The sequence below is a fragment of the Bactrocera latifrons genome, unplaced genomic scaffold (assembly GCF_001853355.1).
Source record: "Bactrocera latifrons isolate USDA-ARS-PBARC rearing strain unplaced genomic scaffold, ASM185335v1 scaffold_67, whole genome shotgun sequence".
NCBI classification, from domain to species: domain Eukaryota; kingdom Metazoa; phylum Arthropoda; class Insecta; order Diptera; family Tephritidae; genus Bactrocera; species Bactrocera latifrons.
Genome location: NW_017537345.1, coordinates 864,954 through 885,308, shown reverse-complemented (window position 1 = coordinate 885,308; position 20,355 = coordinate 864,954). Strand labels below are relative to the sequence as shown.

The following is a 20,355-nucleotide window of genomic DNA, read 5'->3' as shown; positions in this document are numbered from 1 at the left end:
TAATTTAAAAAATATATGAATTTAGCGAATAAAAATAACAAAAGCTTAAAAAATATAGTATTTTATGATTTCGAGACATATTGTGAAATAATGCAAAAAAATTAAGAAAAAAATGGACTTTGTTGATTGCGAATAAATTTTAAAAGAGCATTGAATTTTTTTCAAGAATTATTATAAAAGATTTAAGCTTAAAAAGAATTTTTTCACCATTTCGTACGATATTTCCACTGTATCTAAAAAAAAATATTAAAAGTTGTTTTTTTTCGGCCCACTCACAAGACCCCGCAAAGCAACCCAACACCGATGCGAATACGACAAATGACTAGTAAATAAGAGCAAGTATATACATATGTACGTACATATGTGAATTAGATTATATACAATATAAATAAGTATGCAAGTAAATATGTCATTGTGTGTCTTATTGTTGCTAATGACAATTGTAAATAAAGCATTCATATTGGAAATTAGAGTGCCGAAGGCCTTAAATACGAGCAGTATGGCATGATTTCAAGCATGACACTTTCTGATTCCGCTCTGCTATTGGGAACTGTATCAACGAAATGTGTGAAATCTAATAATTTTTTGAGAAAATCACTAGCAAATGGCAAAAATAAATTAACCAATTGTTATGCAAACATTTTGGCTTGCCGAAACTTTGTGAAAAATAGTTTGCGTGTTCGGGCGAATTCGAGAGGTGGAGTTGATGAATTGCTAATGTGACACATTTATTCAAATACATACAGGTATGTATGTATATAATCGGTATATACACATGTGCCAGCACTATTGTGAAAATGAATAGAGTGCGCAAACAATATTGGTGTTTGGTACTAAGCGCATGCGCAACCTTTTGTACGAAAGCATGAATCGCAAGCATATGTTTGTGTGTATGTAGTATGTATGTTTGTCAATGGTTTCATTATAATAAAGCGAAAGTTGTTTAAAATATATACATATATCAAGTTAACGTCTAGCGTTTTAATTAATTTATTTTAGTTTAGTTAGTTTCATTTATTATTATATAACAAATATTTTTTGATTATTTGGTGTTTATATTAATATATTCATTTAAACTAGTTTTATTTTCACTTCTTTACTTAATTTTAATAAATATTTATACAATTTTTGTAAATTATTTTTATTGTTTTGTGTTTTATTAGCGCAGTTATGTCTGTTAAGGAATGAATACCTGTCTCTTATACACATCTAGCGAGTACGTTTTTTTTATTAGAATGTGGAATTAAAATATTCCTTACAATTGTTTAATTATTTTGTTTGGTTTCCTATCTAACATAGTGACTACCTTGACTTTAATTTGTTTTCTCAGTTCATTTAAAGTTTGTTGTAATTTCTTGTATTATTTTACTTTCAACTACTGCTCGCTATTGTACATAAATCAGTATAATTAACAGCGATTTATGAATGTACAAATGTCAGGTGTAAATAATTTCAATTATCTTCACGCACACCTATTTATGGGCAGCACTGACAATCTGATAAATAGAAAATCGAACAAAAAGTTCCGCAATCGATCAGCAATATGATTTCATAGCAATACGTTTATTTATGTACATACATGTTTGTGTACATGTTTATACATGTATGTACATATGTACATGCATACATTTTGCTCACATGTTCGTGTATCGGTTACAATTTCAGCACAAAGTTCACCAAAACGATTTCAGTAGCCATTTCATGCCTTCGACATGCAAAAGTGACAGTCAGACAGGCAATCAAGGGAATTAAACGGACAAAAGCGACAAGCTTCAAGTACGAATACGGTTACGGTCAGCTGCCCATTTACACCTGTCGAATTGCCATGACAAAAACCACGAAAAAATAACTCAATTTGAAAACTTCGAAATATTTGAGTGGATTTCACTTTCGCCGCCATGATTAAATGCAAAAAAAAGTAACTAAAATTCCACATTGCAAGCGACAGCAATAAAACAACAACGATCCTATGAAAAATACTACAGTAGATAAGAAATATGTACATATATGTGTTAACATTTTGTATATATGTATATTTGTTTGTGTGTATGTTTGTGCATTTGAAAAATGGCAACCATGTGAATGGTGGCGCAAGTGGTATGTGGCAAATTTGTAATGTCTTGGATTATAGAAATGAAAAATTCCATTAGAAAAATTAGCTACACAGTAAAACCAACGACTGCCTGCAAACAGCGCTTACATATATACATACATACACACACACACATAATGCATAGTTATGAGTTTGCCTGCGCGCAGAGAAACAATTGAATTGGCAACAAAAAAAAACGTAATTAAAAGGCAAGGCAAAAGTAATACAATAACAATAAATGCAGTGCCATGAAATATGAAGTGCCAACAAAGCGAAGACGCGTCAAGTGTCGAAGAAGAGAAACTTCACTTTTTCTATTTTGCAAATGTTAATGTGTATGTATGTTGGACATATAAATAATAAATACACTTCTATAACTGTAATACACGAGTCCGAGTGACATAAATATGGCTTTGTCGCCATGCTAAGTGCAGCTGCACACAGTTCTATTGGGAAAAACTAATTCATATCGCAAATATTTGTGAACAAAAAATGCTTAATGCAATTAATAAATATAATAAAAGAATGAATTAGTGCATGGATGCGTTATCACAGCTTATTAAGAGCTTGGGTCCTAAGATGATGAGAATGCATAGTTTTGTGTTAACTGAAGAATGAATAAATTAATGAAGACCAGTTAGTTCGGTCTAGATGTCATTAAGGTTAAAACAATAAAATAATTTTTTAATTATTGAAACGTTGGCAAGTGCATTGGGTCCAAGGGGGATTTTACTTTCAGCTTGACGACATGGATTTTGAAGAATAAATTACGGGTTTTAAAAATGTGAACAAAAAAAAACATTCTAGAGGCCTCAATAAAGGCCACGCTTTGAAAATGTATTTTGGAAGTCAAGAAAAAATAATCGAATTCCTCTCCGTCAAGTTTAATTAAATATTTAAATTAACATTTTGATAAATATTGCCGGCTCTTCGGAATCACTATTCTGAAGAGAGGCTATACGGGCACCGCCGTTTCTAGGCATTCGAACTATCTAAAAAAACGCAATCTCGAAAAAACGGGTTTATAATTTTATAAACTGAACAAAAAACGAACCCGAACGCATCGACCCAAAAGTGGATTGAAGAAACCAAATTTAATAACAAAATAATTCCAAAATTTGTATTTCTAACCAAATTTTGTGTGCGGAATCGTTGCGACTGTTGGAAAAGGCTTACAGTCATTCAGTTCAAAAACACAAGCTAACGAGTGGTACAAAACCATCAAAGACGATCGAGAGATCATTAAAGACATGCTCCGTTCTGGACAGCCTTCCACCTCGTCCCGATAAGGCTGAATGTTATTAAAAAATCTCTTTTCGATCGACGCAAAACATTTTATTTAATGTTTTGGGTATAAAGCGTTTCAAGACCAGACTCATAACAAAAAATAGCTGAGTATTTTTCACAAAGGACTTCAAAAAAGGTTGTGAATATGACGTCAAGACTATCCAAAATTTAGCGAATGGCGATCCACGCCGAGGCTTATAACAAGTGTATGGAAAATTGGCATAAACTTTGTTATGCTTATTTTGGCTCAGTGAAATTTTTAGTTAGTCCTGGTCAACTTTGATCAAATGTTATACAAATTTATTTTCAATTCTAAGGAATTTTTAGAAGTTAATAGCTCTAAGCCTACCAGGAAAGATATGTAGAAAAAGTTACTTTTAAGATTGACTGGCACAGAGTCTTGCTTAGCTCAATATAGAATTTGTAACACCTTGTAAGACCGATAAATTCTGCTTAAAATTATAAACTCCATTCCAGAAGGGAGAAAAAAAAATATTATTATTTACTGTTCGCATGTTAGCGGTGTTTGATAAGGAGTTTAAGTGCGCCAAACTTAAAAAAGTAATTATTTTTGAAATATTAATCAGAAAAATTAACTTAAATGTAAAAATAAAAATGAAAATAAATAAAGAAAACTAAAATTAAAATAAATAAAGTAACATATTTGGAGCTTATTATAATAATTTTTAGATATTTTAGGATTTCACATAGTCTCATAAAGTTATAAGTTATAACGATCCGAAAACATAGCGTTCAGAATTGTATTTGCGTAAACTTATTTTACTTGTGTTGTATTCAATACAACTACAATATTTTTAAACTAGTATAAAAATTTATTATTTTATGATTTTACGATGCTTTATGACACGTTGTGAGTACCCCAATTACTATTGATATGCGGTTACAATACTCAGCTCTATTTCAAATGCCAGCATTTATTTCGAATAGTGGATTCTGGAAGAAATTTTGACCAAAATAAGGAAATTAAAAGTCATATCTCTATCCATACATGGTTATGTCAGGAACTCTTACATACATACATATATATTCATGATTAGAGAGCATAACACGATTCAAAGACATACATATGTATTTCAATTCGACAGTACATAAAAAATCCTAAGTTGACTTCAGCTATGGCACCAAATTTGATTAGATACTTTTACTACAAGCCGGCTTAGTATTTCAAGGCTTTACAGTATGTTTAATTAAAAAAATATTCTTATAATTTTTTTCTTTTGTGTTTTCAAAATTTTTAATACGTTTATAACATAAAAACGCTTACTGACCATTTAATTAAAACTTGTATACATGGCGCTGTAAAGCCAAAGTCAACAATGTTGAATGATGTCGATGCATGTAGTAACAATAACTCCAACAAACAGCTACTTGAACATTATTAGCATGTTTTCCAACAGCTGATGGCAATGCTGATAGCGTTGCTGGTGATGCAAATGATGTGTTGGCAATGAAGTTAGAGCTCGGCTTCACCGATGTTTAGATGATGAACACGTCGCAGCGTATCAACGTTTTTATGACAAATAAAAGCGAAAATTACACAAAACACCGAAATAACACAACAACAAGAGTAGCAAAACACTTGTGAGATAAGTGCAAGTTGTGTGAAATAAACACTATTGGGTTTTTATGACATTAAATTGGCCAATAAGCAGCTTTTGCATTAATAGCATAGAGTAACAGGCGTTGTAGTAATAACAACAAAAACAGACGTTATTGTGGCAGGCTATTTTCAGCAGCTTATGCGCTTAATATCCGTCACAAATAGCAAGCGGATATACAACTATTGAATTGTATTTATTTATGTAATGGTGTATGTGTGTGGTAGACACACGAACAACTATATATGGACACGCGCAATTTTCTGATATTTTTATATTTCACGCGACACACTTACAAATTTGTATACAACAACACGCCGGCAACTGTGCATATTTTCACTTTTTCACGCATCAGCTGACGTTTGGCGTGATAAATTTCACTTTTCTGCCACTGATTGATTTGCACTTCTCACATTTTTTTGCAATTTTTTTTACATGTATATACACGTACATATGTATACATATGTGCCTTATGTATGTATATTTGAATTTTCAATTAAATGCTCACAATCATTTTAATGTAGTGAAGCACAAGAAAAAGACAGCGAAGTAAAAAAATTTTACTCGCAATTTAATGCTGCCTGCAGGGGGTAGACTCCGCCGCTCCACCGCCCTAGGCACACACACGCACTCGCAAGCCAAGTTTCACCGTGTATGACTATGTGTATTATTCGTTGTTGTTTATGGCGCTATTTGACGATCACCCAAATGTGATGTAGCTGTAGCAGGGACACTCGTCTCGTAGCGACAGTGGAGACACTCGTTTAATTCGCGCAATTGGAACGAGTGAAAAAGGCGAAAATAAACAGAGAGGATGTGACGTCATACACACTAAGATTTTTATTTGTTTCAATTCACAGCAAAACGATAAGTCTATAGTTATTTTATAACCGTTTTTTTTTGTTTTTGTTTTCTTGTGTACTTGCTTAATGCTCTCTGATCAGACACAAACAGTATACAAGCTTACAATTTTTTAATGTGCAAATTTTGTTATGCTCTTTTTGCGCACTTTCTAGTTGATAGCACACCATAAACTTGGCAAAAATGCCAACGCAGCGTAGCGAATTAACAGTAACTGGCACCACATACACTACAAAATCAAAGGTAAAACAAAAACACAACAACACTAAGCGGTGAATAACGATAGCGCGCGGTTGAGAGCACAATAAAAATTAATAAAGGCAGCGACGATGAAGACGACGACGACAACGACGAAAATGACAACGTCAACAGTGACGAGAACTAATGTGCGAGTTTACACGTATGTACATAAGTGATTGCAATAATTGTAAATATCTATCGGACTAAGAGTATAAATCGCAACAATCTGAGGACACACAATTTTCTTACTAAACACCGTTGAGTGTTACAGCGCGAACGACCGTATGACAATAGAGAATGACAATACACGACTGTTGACTTGAACTTTATTAAATCACAAAATATTCCTACCGAAACCCGTCTCCAATGTTGCTCATAGCTGAACTGCAGTTTTACAACTAAACCGAGTAATCGTCAGAGTATGCAGAAGAGTAGCCAGTATTTGAGTGAGCAGCAGATGCCGGGAGCATGAGTGTGAACCCAGTACTCAGGCGTCAAATGCTTGGCTTACGTGTATCTCACGGATTGCAGCTGGAGTGGAAACAATACGTAGAGTGTAGCGAGCGCAAAATTTACTCGCAACTTGCATGGCCAACGATTTTAGTCTACCTTTCAGTAGTGCTAACATTTAGTGGCAGAACAAACTGCCAAATCTGAACGACCAGCTGGTTAGATACTAGCGAGCATACAATTCACTTTGTAGGGCTGTTGGTTTACGCTAGCTACTGCTGAATACCAAATACGGAGAGAGCGATAAGTAGCAATCGAACGAGAGCGCGAGCGCAAATTAAGTAATTTACGGAAATGAGCGCGTATATGGTGGTACAACCACTGCTAGCAAGAGATTTAGTATGCTAGCAAATGAGCGTATGGATTTAGTAAACAGCTGCTCACTTTCTATTTACAAAATACTCACAGCTGCTCTTAATAAATGTACAGTGTGTGGCGAAAATTTTCAGACGGTTCGGAAAAAAAATGAATTAAACTTTATGTAAAATTTTATCGAAGAAATATTTCCGTTAAAAATCGATTTGAAAATGTCATATGAAAAGATTTAAGAGCTACCAACTCATCAAGAAAAAACAATGGTTTGGTATGGTTTGAGGGCCGGTGGAATCATGTCCATATTTCTTCAAAAATGATGCCGGTGAAAACGTAACCGTCAATGACGACTCTTATCGCACCATGATAACCGACAATTTGATATCTGAAATTGAAGCTCGTGATCTCGGCGACATTTGGTTTCAACAAGACGGCGCCACTTCTCACACATCGCATCAACCAATGGATTTATGAAGAGAACACTTCGGTGAGCAGATAATTTCATGTTTTGGGCCGGTTGTTTGGCTATCAAGATCGTATGATCTTAGACTTCTGTGGTGTTTTCAAACAGCAAAAGTCTATGCGGACAATACTATTTAGTTACCAGTCGAAATGATGGAACGCGACATCGAAAATTGAACTCAACGGATGGACCATCTGAGGCCAACATTTGAAATAGATAGTTTTTAAAAAAAGAATGATAATAAACATTCCCCATCAAATCTGAAGTTTCTGTAGTGGGGAACCTGTTGATCGCTTTTTATATAAATGAAGCAAAATAATTTATCTTAATAATTTTTTTCCATACCAAAACATATGTAATTTCAAAGTAAAAAAAAAAAAATTTTTTTAATGCAACTTCCGACAGTACATATAATTTTAAAGTTTACTGTAACAGTATTGTTCAATAGTTGGCTTCCACAAAGGGATAAACACGGCTGTCATAAGTAAGTGGAGTGGTTACCCGTAATCGTATGCAAGGAAGAACAAAATACTATATTAACTATATATTTGGCGAGACAAATCAATCAAAAGGCCATTGCTTAAACTAAAAGTGTAAATTCTCAAAGTGAGCGGGGCTCTCTTATTCAGCTAATTCAGCAAAATTATAAAATGTGCCCACTGTTGCTTCGCGGCTACTCTTTTATTTTGACGTTCGATAATTAACGTAAAAACACAACAGATGTTGCCAGCCCCCATAAATTTCGAGCAAATCGAATACCGAACATACATATGTGAGCCTAAACATTGATTTTTTGGCTTTTGTTTACATAAAATGCCCAATTTATACAAGTGGATTTGCTTTTCGGTGATATATAAGTGCGGGTTAGTAAACAAAGAAAAGGTTCAGACAAGAACCGTAGCGGCCGCAAGCCAATGAAGTGATTACCATTAAAATTGTGTTTGTTTTTAGAATGTCTAACTGTGTTTCTTGTGCGTCCAATGCACTTCAGGAACTAAGGGCTACTTAAGGGAATTACTCTGATGTGTGGTGACACCTTGATAGATATATGAATTTATGTACATGTTTAGACTAAAATGGGGTTAAAAGCGCTTCACTCAAGTGTTAAGAAATTTATTTATAAATACAATGAGATATAGGAAAAGTCCTAACTATAAGAAATCGATCGCATTTGATGAATTGGAAAGAAATTAAAAGCTCTGATTAGTTTATAATTGATAAAGCAACCTTGTACTAAATCATAGATAAAAGTAAGTTAGCTTATAGCAACGGGTTTATCACGTCCACTCGAATTCGACCCGTAATATGGTAAAGTAATGCACGATACAAAAAACCAGATGTTATAAATGCTTGAATCATATAGGCACGATCAACATTATATCCTTACGATCAAGAAAACTCGTTTTAAGGTATTAAGAAATATATAAATATGTATGTGAAATTAATAAAAAAAATTATGGCAATTCTGAGGAATTCTTGAAACATCGCATTCTCCAACTTCTGTTCCAAGAATTGCATTAAGAATGCGGAGCAAGCGAAATCTATACAAACACAAACAAAATAAAGGCCTCTTTTTTCATGCCTCTTCTCTCTTTATAATCAGCTTATCAGTTGTAAGGAATAATGCACTCCTTCGTTTGCTCCCTCTATAATTATTTTACCTATATATCGTCACTTAAAATGCAAAATAACGTATCATCAAAAACTTCTAAATTGAGTATCTTATTGATTACTTCAAAATACATACATAACATAACATGTCCAACATCTTCAGGTTCTGCGCTCATGTATGCACCAGTCTTAACCAATATTAAAATTTTTTTTCACTCTTGTTCTATTTTATTTCGTGATTCATTCACACCACTGTAAATTTTCGAAAATGTTGTTACGTCATTTTGCATTTTAGGTGACGATATACACAAACGCATATATGTAATTGTTCTCGATTTATACCTTATCGCTTGTATGAATAAAAAAACGAAAGTAAACAAAAAATTATCACAATTTTGATGAGATAACTTGGTTTGCAAATATGTACTACATGATCTTGTTGTTTTAAGGTTTAGCACAGCCTAAATCAGGCCATAAACTCCACCCGCCGCAAAAAATTAAATTAGTAAATATGAGTAATTTTAAATTTTAAATAAAAATTAAATTTTTACTTTTAATAAAATTAAATTCAATATAATTTAGTTTTTGCTTAGAATTTTGTGCAAGCAAACCGATGAAGAAGAGGCTTTTACCAAGTTTTGTCTCGTCAATAATGCACCAAATGTTAATTGCGAGTAGTCAGTCATAACTACTTTATAGGATAGACCGTTACTTGATGATGCGTCGGTATAGATGAGCTAATATCCAATAGCTAGCATGACGTGTTATTAGCTGAGTTTTTGGTGACAGAATCATATCAAAAAATTAAGCATATCGAATGAACGACGGGTCCAAAATAGACCCGTAGGAGAGACCAAGGATCTTGACAACATTTCCTCAATCTGTTAACCAAACTCAGCCAGCATCAGCGCAACGAATGTACCAGACACAGGCAGCTACCATGACATTAATTATCGAGGAGGTCGTTCAAAATCAGTTGTTCGGAACACATGGATTTACGCGTCTGAAGCCGAAAGTAAACAGCAGTGGACAGTATGACTGCTTCCAGATGAGTCTAATACAATAAAAGTTGTTCGCGAACGAAGCACTTTCAAGCAAATGGTTTTTTTTTTTGTGTGTTTTTTATGATTTTTTTTTTTTTTGTTTTTTTGTGTGTTTTTTTTAAGATTTTTTTTTTTTTTTTTTTTTTTTTTTTTTTTTTTTTTTTTTCTCTTTTTTTTTTTCTTTTTTTTTTTTTTTTTTGAAAACTCATCGATGTCGCAACCACACCTCTAGATCTCCATACAGTCTGTTGTTTGCAGATGTTTTTCAAGAAATCAGGAAAAGAAAACGCCAAAGACGTATCACACTTCACCACGAAAATGCGAGCTCTCACAAATCGACTGAAATAACTGTATTTTTGAGTACTTAAAACATCGATTTCATTCAGAGTGTAGTCTTGGCTTGGCACCGAATGTATTCTTTTTATTCCCGTTTGTAAAACATAAACTAAGAGGTCAATGTTTTTCGACAACTGCAGAAGCGGTTGATGCATTCAGAAGGCATGTTTTAGAGACAATTAAATCAGAGTGGCAAAAGTGCGTCAACAATTGGTTCAAACGCATGCAAAAGTTTTTAGATCTTAATGAAGAATATTTTGAAAAACAAAAATAAAGCGATTTTCGGTGATTAATATCTATTTTTTTCTCTAATCACGAAATTTAGAAGGCAACTATAATAAACGATCAGCATGCTGGGCTGAGTTTATTTTTATTTAGCCATGCCCATCAGTCTAGGCAAACTAATCTCTCAGTTTTTAAGATATCGATCAAATTTTCCACCTATCCTTTTCACACCAAGCAGCTGCTCATTTGTATGAATGGGTGATATCGGATCACCATAGAATATAGCGCCACGCAAACTGAGCAATCGGAATAAAGTGCTTGCATGCAAAAGTTTTGAAGAGATATTCTCACGAAATTCGGCAAGGACCGTTATCAAAGACTAAAATGCATTCTCCAAACAAAAATATGCAGGTCGGATGACTATAGCATATAGCTGGACGATCGGAATCAAGTTCTTGTAAGGAACCTTTTGTATTTATTTTTATTCAGGGAAACCGAAGTAAACGTTTTTTCTTCTTTTTTTATTAAAATTATAGGTTAACTGAGTATTTGATGTATAGATAAGTATTCCACATAGACTAAATATTTTTTAAGTGTGAATGCCCTTAAAAACTCGTACAAAAAACATAACTAAACAAAGAAGAAGAAGAAGAGTATTTTAATACTATTCATAAATGAAATATTAATATGAATTATTATTTTATTTATTTTTTCTCTATTCTTTACCTCAAATAGGATGTAGTTTCCGCGAACATTTTTCGCACCAAGTCTGATATCAGCATTAAATTTGTACTTTGAATTCGGCTCATGATTCTTGCTCGCCTTATACCGATTACGTTGATTATACAAATTTAAGTTCGGGAAATTAGTATTCAACACGTCAATTGTTGATAAACGCTTAGAATCATTTAAATTTTATGCACTCTTAAATCTTTGCTTGACTTTCTAGGTTAGTCGTACGGACGTTAACGACAAACCAAAACGAAGACAAAAAACGACAGGTTTGCAAATATTTTTGTTTAGCAACTTGTTGCCAACGTAAAAACGAGTTAGCTTAAACGTTGAACATACCACACAAACATATGTTTATAGGAATACCTAAATATATGATAATACTGACGGGCAAATACAAATCACCACTAGATTCTTACAAATAAAAATAAATTATTTAATTTGCACCCACTTTTTTCAAAAAAAAAAGTTAGTCGTTAAGGTTTTATACCAACTATCGATTGAAACGATGCAATTAACACAGAAAACGATGAAACTGCGAGCAGGCGAAACACGCCAAGAAGCTAAGACTTCTATAAATAACGGCTAATTTTAATTTCAAAGCCCTCAAAAGCCGCTGTAAAATCGTCTGCCACTATTTTAATTCTTTTCTTAGAGCTTCGTGAAAAGTGAGTTATATAATATAGACAGCTTTATATGCAACGATTGCAATTTATTAGCTGTTAGAGATAAAAGAAAAGTCCGAGATAGTGAGGGAATTAAGATTGCAGTAAAGAGATTAAAGTGATTGTTTGAAAAAGCATCCAAAATGCATTACACTGCATGCCATGAGGGCGCATAAATAGGCTGCAGACATACTCGTACATACAGAAAAATGTATATACAAATATATTTCTATAACATATATATGTGAGGAATCAAGTGTAGGAAAAACACTTAAAGTATCAGCCCTGGGAAATTCAGAAGAGTACAAAAATATATCCACAAAAATATATCTTTATCGAAATATGAAAAATATCTTTCAAGTTCACTAACACTACAACAACAATAAGAGGCACAACAACAAGCGCCACAGCAGCAGTCACAGCTACTGAAATGGTGGCATGGAGGCAGCTTAGATAAAATATATACATACATACAATATACATATATACAGTCCAACACACTTATTATTGTCTAAAAGCGTGAAGTTTTATCGAAATGCATTTTAAATTTATGAATGGCTCTCAATTTCCATTTAATATTCCTACAAATGCAATGCTAGACAAATATACATACTTATGTATCCAGAGAAGGGGAAGTATTAAATTATAATTTGTGCCGCTTATACGGATAAGCGTGGAAATTCAAAACGGTTGCATTCTCGACAATGCAATGATTTGACAGCGGTGCAAACAGCTGTTGATTCCATAAATACATACATAAGTAAATATGTATACATATATGTATGTATATGTAAGTTTGTGTTCCAAGCAACCGCACACCAGCCACAGCTAATCAGTTTTATGTAAAATACTCGCTGAATCATTCCAACCGCAATCAAGTTTGAGCTAAGGCAATTCTTTCCTCATTTGGCACCCCTATTGAAGAGGACACTCTGCAAGCTATTTCTGAAAGCTTTTAGTTTAGTTGAGGATATTGTTGTTGTTGTTCTAGCGGTAGAATTCTTCTGTGTTGACAGTCCTTGGCCGGATAAAAATCCGAGTATATTCCGTTTACGTACACCCGACTATCGTGGGTATGGATAGTTTAGTTGAGGATCATTTTAAACGGTTCTTATACTCCTATTATGTAAGGCAACTAGTATATAGTGTCTGAGTGGCTGTAACAGTATTAAGAATTAGATAACCCAGCATAAAGTACATCTTTTTATATACATATATAGTATAATATGGGTGCTGTTCTATTTCTAGTATGATCCCTTTCGAGGTTTCCTAGTTTTTTTTAAAGAAAAAATACAGTAACTTAAAATTTAATATCGAAAGAACATTGTTTGGTATTTATTTTTTGAAGATTATCTCTTTTAAATGTTGGCCGCTGCTACGTCTTAGATGGTCCATCCAATGACTCCAAATTTCGATGACTCGTTCGAGTATTTTGACTGATAACTGGCGAATGACACGTGTGATGTTTTGTTCCAAGGCCTGATTCGTATAGACTTTAGAATTAACACATTCCCACAGGAAAAAATCTTAAGGTGTGATATCAGATCTGCTCGTCGAAATGTTCTCACAATAAATCCTTACATTGATGCGATATGTAGGAAGTTCCGAAGTATTGAAACTAAATTGCGCCGAGATCACGAGTTTCAATTTCATTATTTTTGAAGAAATATGGACCGATGATTCCACCAACCCACAAACAACAACAAACGGTTGGTTTTTTCTGGATGAAATGGCTGTTTTTTTTCAGATCTCTTCTAAATACCCACTGGGTCTCGTCGGTGAACAAAATTTGGCGCGAAAACGTTGGATATTCTCGGAACGTTTCAAGAGCTCATGGAGCGAAGCGATGTCGCAATGCTTTCAATTTAAGAACTCGACGTAAAATGTGCCAAGTCGTTACATATGCAGTCCGAGTTAATGCGAACGACGCCGATTCGCTCTCCACGATCTTCGTGTATACTCTCAAATACAGCTGTTATATTTTCTTCACTGTGTGCTATATGTACTCAATAATGAATGCTTAGGTATGATCTGTCAAAAAGTAACTCTACTTGGATCACCCGTTACTTTTATTCATCTACCAAATCTATAAACTATTTTTCTGGAGGCTTTGCCAGTTTTTTTGTTATTCAGTTTTTATATCCTCCACGATGGAGGAACTCCAACTAACGATCAGATTTGTCTTCTCCCAATTAGGGTAGTTTTTCTTATAACTTTATGCAACTTCACCCATTATTCTTGCCAGCAAAGAAAGCAGCAAGTACAACATTGAAATTTTCCGGATCTCTAGACTTTTTTTTCTGTGGCAACTCATCTGAATTTTTCCAATAAGATGATAGACTTGAGTTTCGGCTTCCTTACCATGTAACTGTTTTTTATCACAAGAAGTCCGCTGTATGATGCTTATGCGTCACATTATAATCATCTAGTGCAAAAAACAACTGAATGCCTGAAAACTACGCAGAACTTGAAATATTCACGACAGTGTAGTAGTTATTCGACGATTCCTCAATACTAATTTTTTTGTAGAGCTTGTGTCACTATGGAATATTTTTGATTAGAATGGAAAACTCATAGTATTTGCGAAGAAAAAAGAATACGGAAACTATCTCGGGAACAGGTGGTGGCTTTGAGGAGGTTATATCAGTTTTTTTCTTTTTTTTTTTTTAAACGGACACTGAAATCAATTTTTAGAACAAAGAAATTTGAGGAAAGTATAAGTAAAAGTATACTAAATATAGGTGGTATGAAATTCCACTTATAAATATAAGATTAGAGCAGAAATTGTAGTAAAAAGTTGTACAACTTAGAGAGAAGTCGGAAAATCGTCACCGTAACTATCGTTACTGTTAATAAAAGATTTCTTTTTTAATTACTGTGAGCTGTTATTGTTATAATTTATTAAAATTGTGAAGAATGCTGCTGAGTTTGCAATCCTTAATCGCATAGAAATCCTAGTCTGACCTGGTTACGACTTACTGCGAGTGGTCTTTAGAGCTTGTCAGATCATTTTCGCAGGGAAGATGGACACAATTACAGGAAAAATTCTTTCAATCAAATATTTTGGACCGCATTTTTTGTTTACAACAACAAGAGTAAATGACTTCCACTGTAGGTTTATGTAATAATAAACATTTTTTTCATCTAAAAATCCTTTTATCGCCATATTCGATATATGATATGTACCATATATACGAGTATATCTATCGTTCAACCTAGCTGTATGTACTTCAAATCGAAAATTGTCGAACATTTGAGAAATACTAACATTGACAATGCCACCATATGTGATGGAAAGCTGACGAATAATATACAAATGAGGAATTGAGACACACGAGAAGCGAGAGAATTGGAGCTAAATTTCAGATACTTAACATATATGTATGTATGACTAGTATGCCATATACATGTATACTACTAGTATATACAAGTACTACATTTACAAACTTTAGCTGTCAACTTTTCTAGTGGTTAAATGACAACAACTAAATAAATCTCAACTAAACGCTTGACTTGCGGACAGTTCAAGCGATCAGGCGACCTTTAGGAAGCGGCAAAAGTAAATAATATAATAAATATTTGTACTGTAGTGGAATGGTAAATATATATATATATTTTATATATATATATATGAGTATATGCTTATGGAAAAGAAAATGTGCAAAAATAATAGAAACACAAACAAAAAGGAAATGCAAAAATTTCACCAAAGATAAGCAAAACGAGTGGAAACATTGGTCACAAGATAAGAATTTCTATTTTACTACTTTCTTATAAGCGGAAAGGCTTCTACGGAGAAAGGTGGAAACAGCGTTTAGGTGTATGTACGTATGTATGTATGTACAGATGTGAAACGATGAGTCACATTAAATATTTCGTCAAATTTACTGATAATGCTCAGGTGTTAAACACACTAGTCAACAACAAATAATAAAATCATTTGAAAAGATTTCTGAATCAACTTTTGAGAATAATGCAGTGTTTGTCGAAAAGCTTCAAGGTCATCTCACATTGCGTCTTTGAAGTCAATCTGACTAGAAATCAGTATATGTTTTTCATTTTAGCGTTTGTTTGGACAAAATTAAATCAAACTTACAAAAAAAAAACGTACCCTAACAAAAACATTAATTTTAGTGAGATTAACCGATAGTAGAAAAAGCATTATATTTATTATATGAAAGCTTAGGTAATGCAAGAACCAGTCCTCGATTTTGGCATCATACTGAAAAAAGTATTTATCACAATTCCATCAAGATATCCTAAAAGTTGTCCAACAGCTCGGCAAAATTCCAAAAGACTGCGCGACGCTTAGTTTCACCGTTGAGGAGGTTCAAGAGGAGCTTAAGTCCATTAACGCACGCAGCATAAAACATCTACACTCGACGCGAGTGAAATATAATATCTAACGCGGTTCTGAATTTGTCATTGACCACTCTTCATATACCTGATATGTGGAATGTCGGAAAAGTGGTACCACTACTGTAAACTGTCTTATATGCCGATAACTCTCACTTTTCCCAGTATTAACCTTGGACGTGCCTTGTTAGTCGATTCGACTATCAATCATAACAGGCATAACAGGTACTTCCGACATCATCTAAACCCACTATAGCTTCAACATGGTCCCCGTAAAGTCCACAGCTTCACCACAGCACATAAAATCGTAGATATGTATATCGAGGCCTGAATTAAAAACCACTCTGTAAGATGACGATTCGAGTAGTATTCAACTCTTCTTGAATTATTTGCGCGGGCGATAATCATCCGCATTATTTTGAGGTCAAAATGCTGAGGATGATTAATCAGTAGATTCCACTGGGTAGTTTTCACACCTCGCTACTATTTTATTCTCATACCTCGAAACACCCTCAACCACCAGAGGGAATGTCCGTCACCTGATACTCAGAAGTAAACTTCTGTCACACCGATCTTTCTCGTTTCTTTTATGAAAGGCACCTCACTATTAACAAGCCTAATATTTAAGATATAACATTTAACTGTCTGTGCCATTTCACGACGAAGAAGCTTCAAACGTGTCAGAAAAACTGCACTACGTACCATTATAGAATCCCTCAAAATGTCTCCTATCGAGCACGTGCACAGTGTGAGGCCAGCATGCTTTCGGTTAACGAACACAATGCATTTCTCCAGCACTGTTTCTGCTAGATATTTTCGTAGAAATAACCATTTCAGTCATTTCTCTGAGCGGCACCGCCTCTTAAAAGAATCGAGAGACTTACCGATCTAAACGGAATTGGATCTACAAAATAAAAAACCTTGGCCAAATAAAATTCGGGTCAAATCCGATAACGTAGAGTCGGCTATTGTAGGGATTTGCAAACGAGCAGCACGAGTTACTGCGAGAAACGAGAGTGACCCTTGCGTAGCTTCGCTTCGGATACTGTAGCAAGTTCAACTCCTACTTATCCAGAGTAGACCCTGACATATCCAACATACATATTTCCATCGTGCAATGAATCTCCGCATGACACTATCTTCCTCTTTGTATGCCCTGCTAAGTTATCATTTGATACTCTTCTCCTGTTGGTCTGACCCCGTCAAAACCTTACGTTTCCTGGGCTTACCGTAGGATGACGGAGATGACAACGAAACTCTTGTTCGGTGATGGAGCCCACCTTTGGTTGAATGTTTACGTTAATTAAGTGGTTATATGGGTTTATGGGTTTATGGGTTTAAAAAAATCGATATTTTTATTGCCTTACCAAATTCTACAACACCTGTAGAATATTATGCTAAATTTCTAAGTTGATCCGATTAATAGTTTCGGAGATATAGCCTTGAGAACTTGTACGTTCGAGGCGCCGTCTTTAAACGCGTTTTACTCTAAACTCTTTTTTTAAAGTCGGGTGCAAGATTTCCCGAGAACTACACTGCACATGAAATTTTACACAGATCTTGTAGATAAAAGTCTTAAAGACTTGAAAGTATTTTTTTTTTTTTGATTGCAACTATTTGAAAAATGTCGCGAAATTTTTACTGAAATTTTTTTCCCCCAAAATTCCAATTTTCAGTTTTTCTCCTTCGTACAAGTTCTAAGTCAAGGTTTAAACTAAAACATGTATTTTTTCTCTTTAGATGACTCTGTAAGGAGTTCTCCTGCCAACGTGGGCGCATCTTTTTTGCGAGGTGTCACCGGAAATGGCGTCAAATTTTCTTTATTAATTCTAATTAAATATTTCATATTTTCTATGAGAAAAATATTGTTGAAAAAGGCTGTTCCCGAGGAAACCGATGTCACCCCTTAACAAAATTGTCTCATTTGAAAGAATGATAGTCTACAAGCCATGGATGAGGCGCCTTTACAACCTGCATTGATGTGTTTTGTGAGCAGAGAAAATCAATGGTTCAAATTTCCTCAAATATGAAGCCGAACATAATGTTACTGGGAAGGGGGACGCTACATGGTCAAGACTAATGACTTTTTAGCGCCTGAATTGGAGTATGTTGATATTTCCGATCTTTATTTTGGGCTTGTGCAGTGCGATTTAAAACCGCTGGTATTTTTTTGGGGGGCAGCCGCGCAGTCACTTGAACGAAATAAATTTTAAGGCATAAACACCCTTTGTTTACAAATATATGTAGTACATATACATATGTATGTATGTATGTATGCTAGTAACTTGCAATGATCAATTGAATATCTGTGAGAGACAAGTGACGAGTGAAGCAAAGAAATCGCGTGGGACAAATGCCAAGCCCGCTGTGTGTGCGTAAACATCTATGTATATATGTGGGTGCAAGGTGTGTTTGTTGGAAAAATCATATACAACATACGTTATGATAACTGCAATTGAAGAGTGAGCACAAGACAACCAACAAAATGAAGCTTCCGAGAATAGAGCAAGTGACTCTTACAATATAGAAATGTAGGGGCGTGATTATGTAAACTTGTGCTTACACTTTTTCAATATAAATGAATTTTAACAATTAAATATTTTCAGTTATTTGTTCGACTCAAATAAGTGATCATGATAAATAAATGATTGAGGATGGGTAGGTGTAAACAAAGCATCAGCAGCAGCAGCGGTAGCGTCCAGTGCGACAAGCAAGCCTATGCCTATGAATCGGTATTGTACACAGCCAAGCCTAAAAAACATCCACGCCAACCAACAACAAAATGATTGAAACAGCATTGCTACTTTGTATGCGCCACTCAATAAAGCGAAGCAACCTCAATTCTCAATTCTAGCCGACAATGGTTTTCGAGCTGTGGCCACCGAGCGCTAATTGCGACTGCGAAAGCGAAAAAGGCCGCACACGGAGAATTCGTTGGCACCAAGACGCGACTCGAGCCGAACTAAAAACACCAAGTACATTGTGCACATTTTATATATGTACATATATATAAATATAGACATATACATATGTATGCACATAGTTATCAATACAGTTGCGCTAGCGTAAAAATCAGTTATAATGATAACGACGCTTTGCCGCTACCGGTTGCCAGCTGCCAATATGATGCATAGTTGTAATGCCGATTGTGCGATGCGCTATGCTGTGATCCCGTTGTTGACTGCAAAAGGCCGCCGTCGCAAATGTGGTAGTTGAAAGCTAGTAGTTGAAAGCTGGTTGTTGGCTGACGCTTGATAATGAAAGCCTGGACAGACATACATACATACATACGTGCTATATACATATGTATGTACATATATGCTCGCACGTCACAAGTCAGTGGTTTACTGCCTCTGCAAACTGGGGCTGCAGCCATGGCAATTCATACATTTTTGATTTTGTGTGCGCAGTACCGCTCAGCTCTTGGGGGAAGATTGCTGTCTAAATCCAATGAATTGCGCACCCACCGCTACAAAGTGCGACGATGCGTTGCAACACATGTCGGCATGCATACCTGTGTTTGTATGTGCATATGTGTGTTTGCATGTTCATAGTGCCTGAAATTTGTTCGAACGACGGCACAAAAGCGCAAGTGAAGCATAGCGCGCAAGCGTACACCACAATTTTATGTGCTGCCGCTGGTACACCTGTAGCTCTGAAACTTTTCGACGGAGAAGAAGACATGAATTTGTCAGCGCGAAACGTCAAACGCGCACAATTTGTATGCTGAGCAACACGGTGCATGGCTATACAACATTTGTGCATATACATACATATATTGCTACACATACATATGCATCAAGTGCAGCATATTTACATAAGCGCAGAAGAATCATATCAGTCGAAATTCATCATAATTTTTCTGAAGAACTTGAAGAAAATTATTATTAATTATCCGCAAACTTTAAATATGAATACATTATATGTTCTGTAATTAAAAAGTTTGTGTTAAACACTACATTTTCAATTTTTAATTTCAATTTCGGAAAAATAAATTAATTTA

General features: G+C 34.7%; 1 protein-coding gene across 3 annotated transcripts in view; it reads right to left on the bottom strand.

Annotated features, from left to right (window-relative positions):
• LOC108975580 overlaps nt 1-20,355 on the bottom strand; it is a 177,729-nt gene that overhangs the window by 153,850 nt on the left and 3,524 nt on the right. Inside the window, exon 1 of one of the 3 annotated variants that reach the window (XM_018944150.1) lies at nt 4,669-6,468. The exons of the other annotated variants lie outside the window; for them this stretch is intronic. Coding sequence (XP_018799695.1) covers nt 4,669-4,671 — 3 coding nt within the window. The 5' untranslated portion in view covers nt 4,672-6,468. Of the gene's footprint in view, nt 1-4,668; nt 6,469-20,355 lie in introns of those variants that run through there. 3 annotated transcript variants of the gene reach the window in all.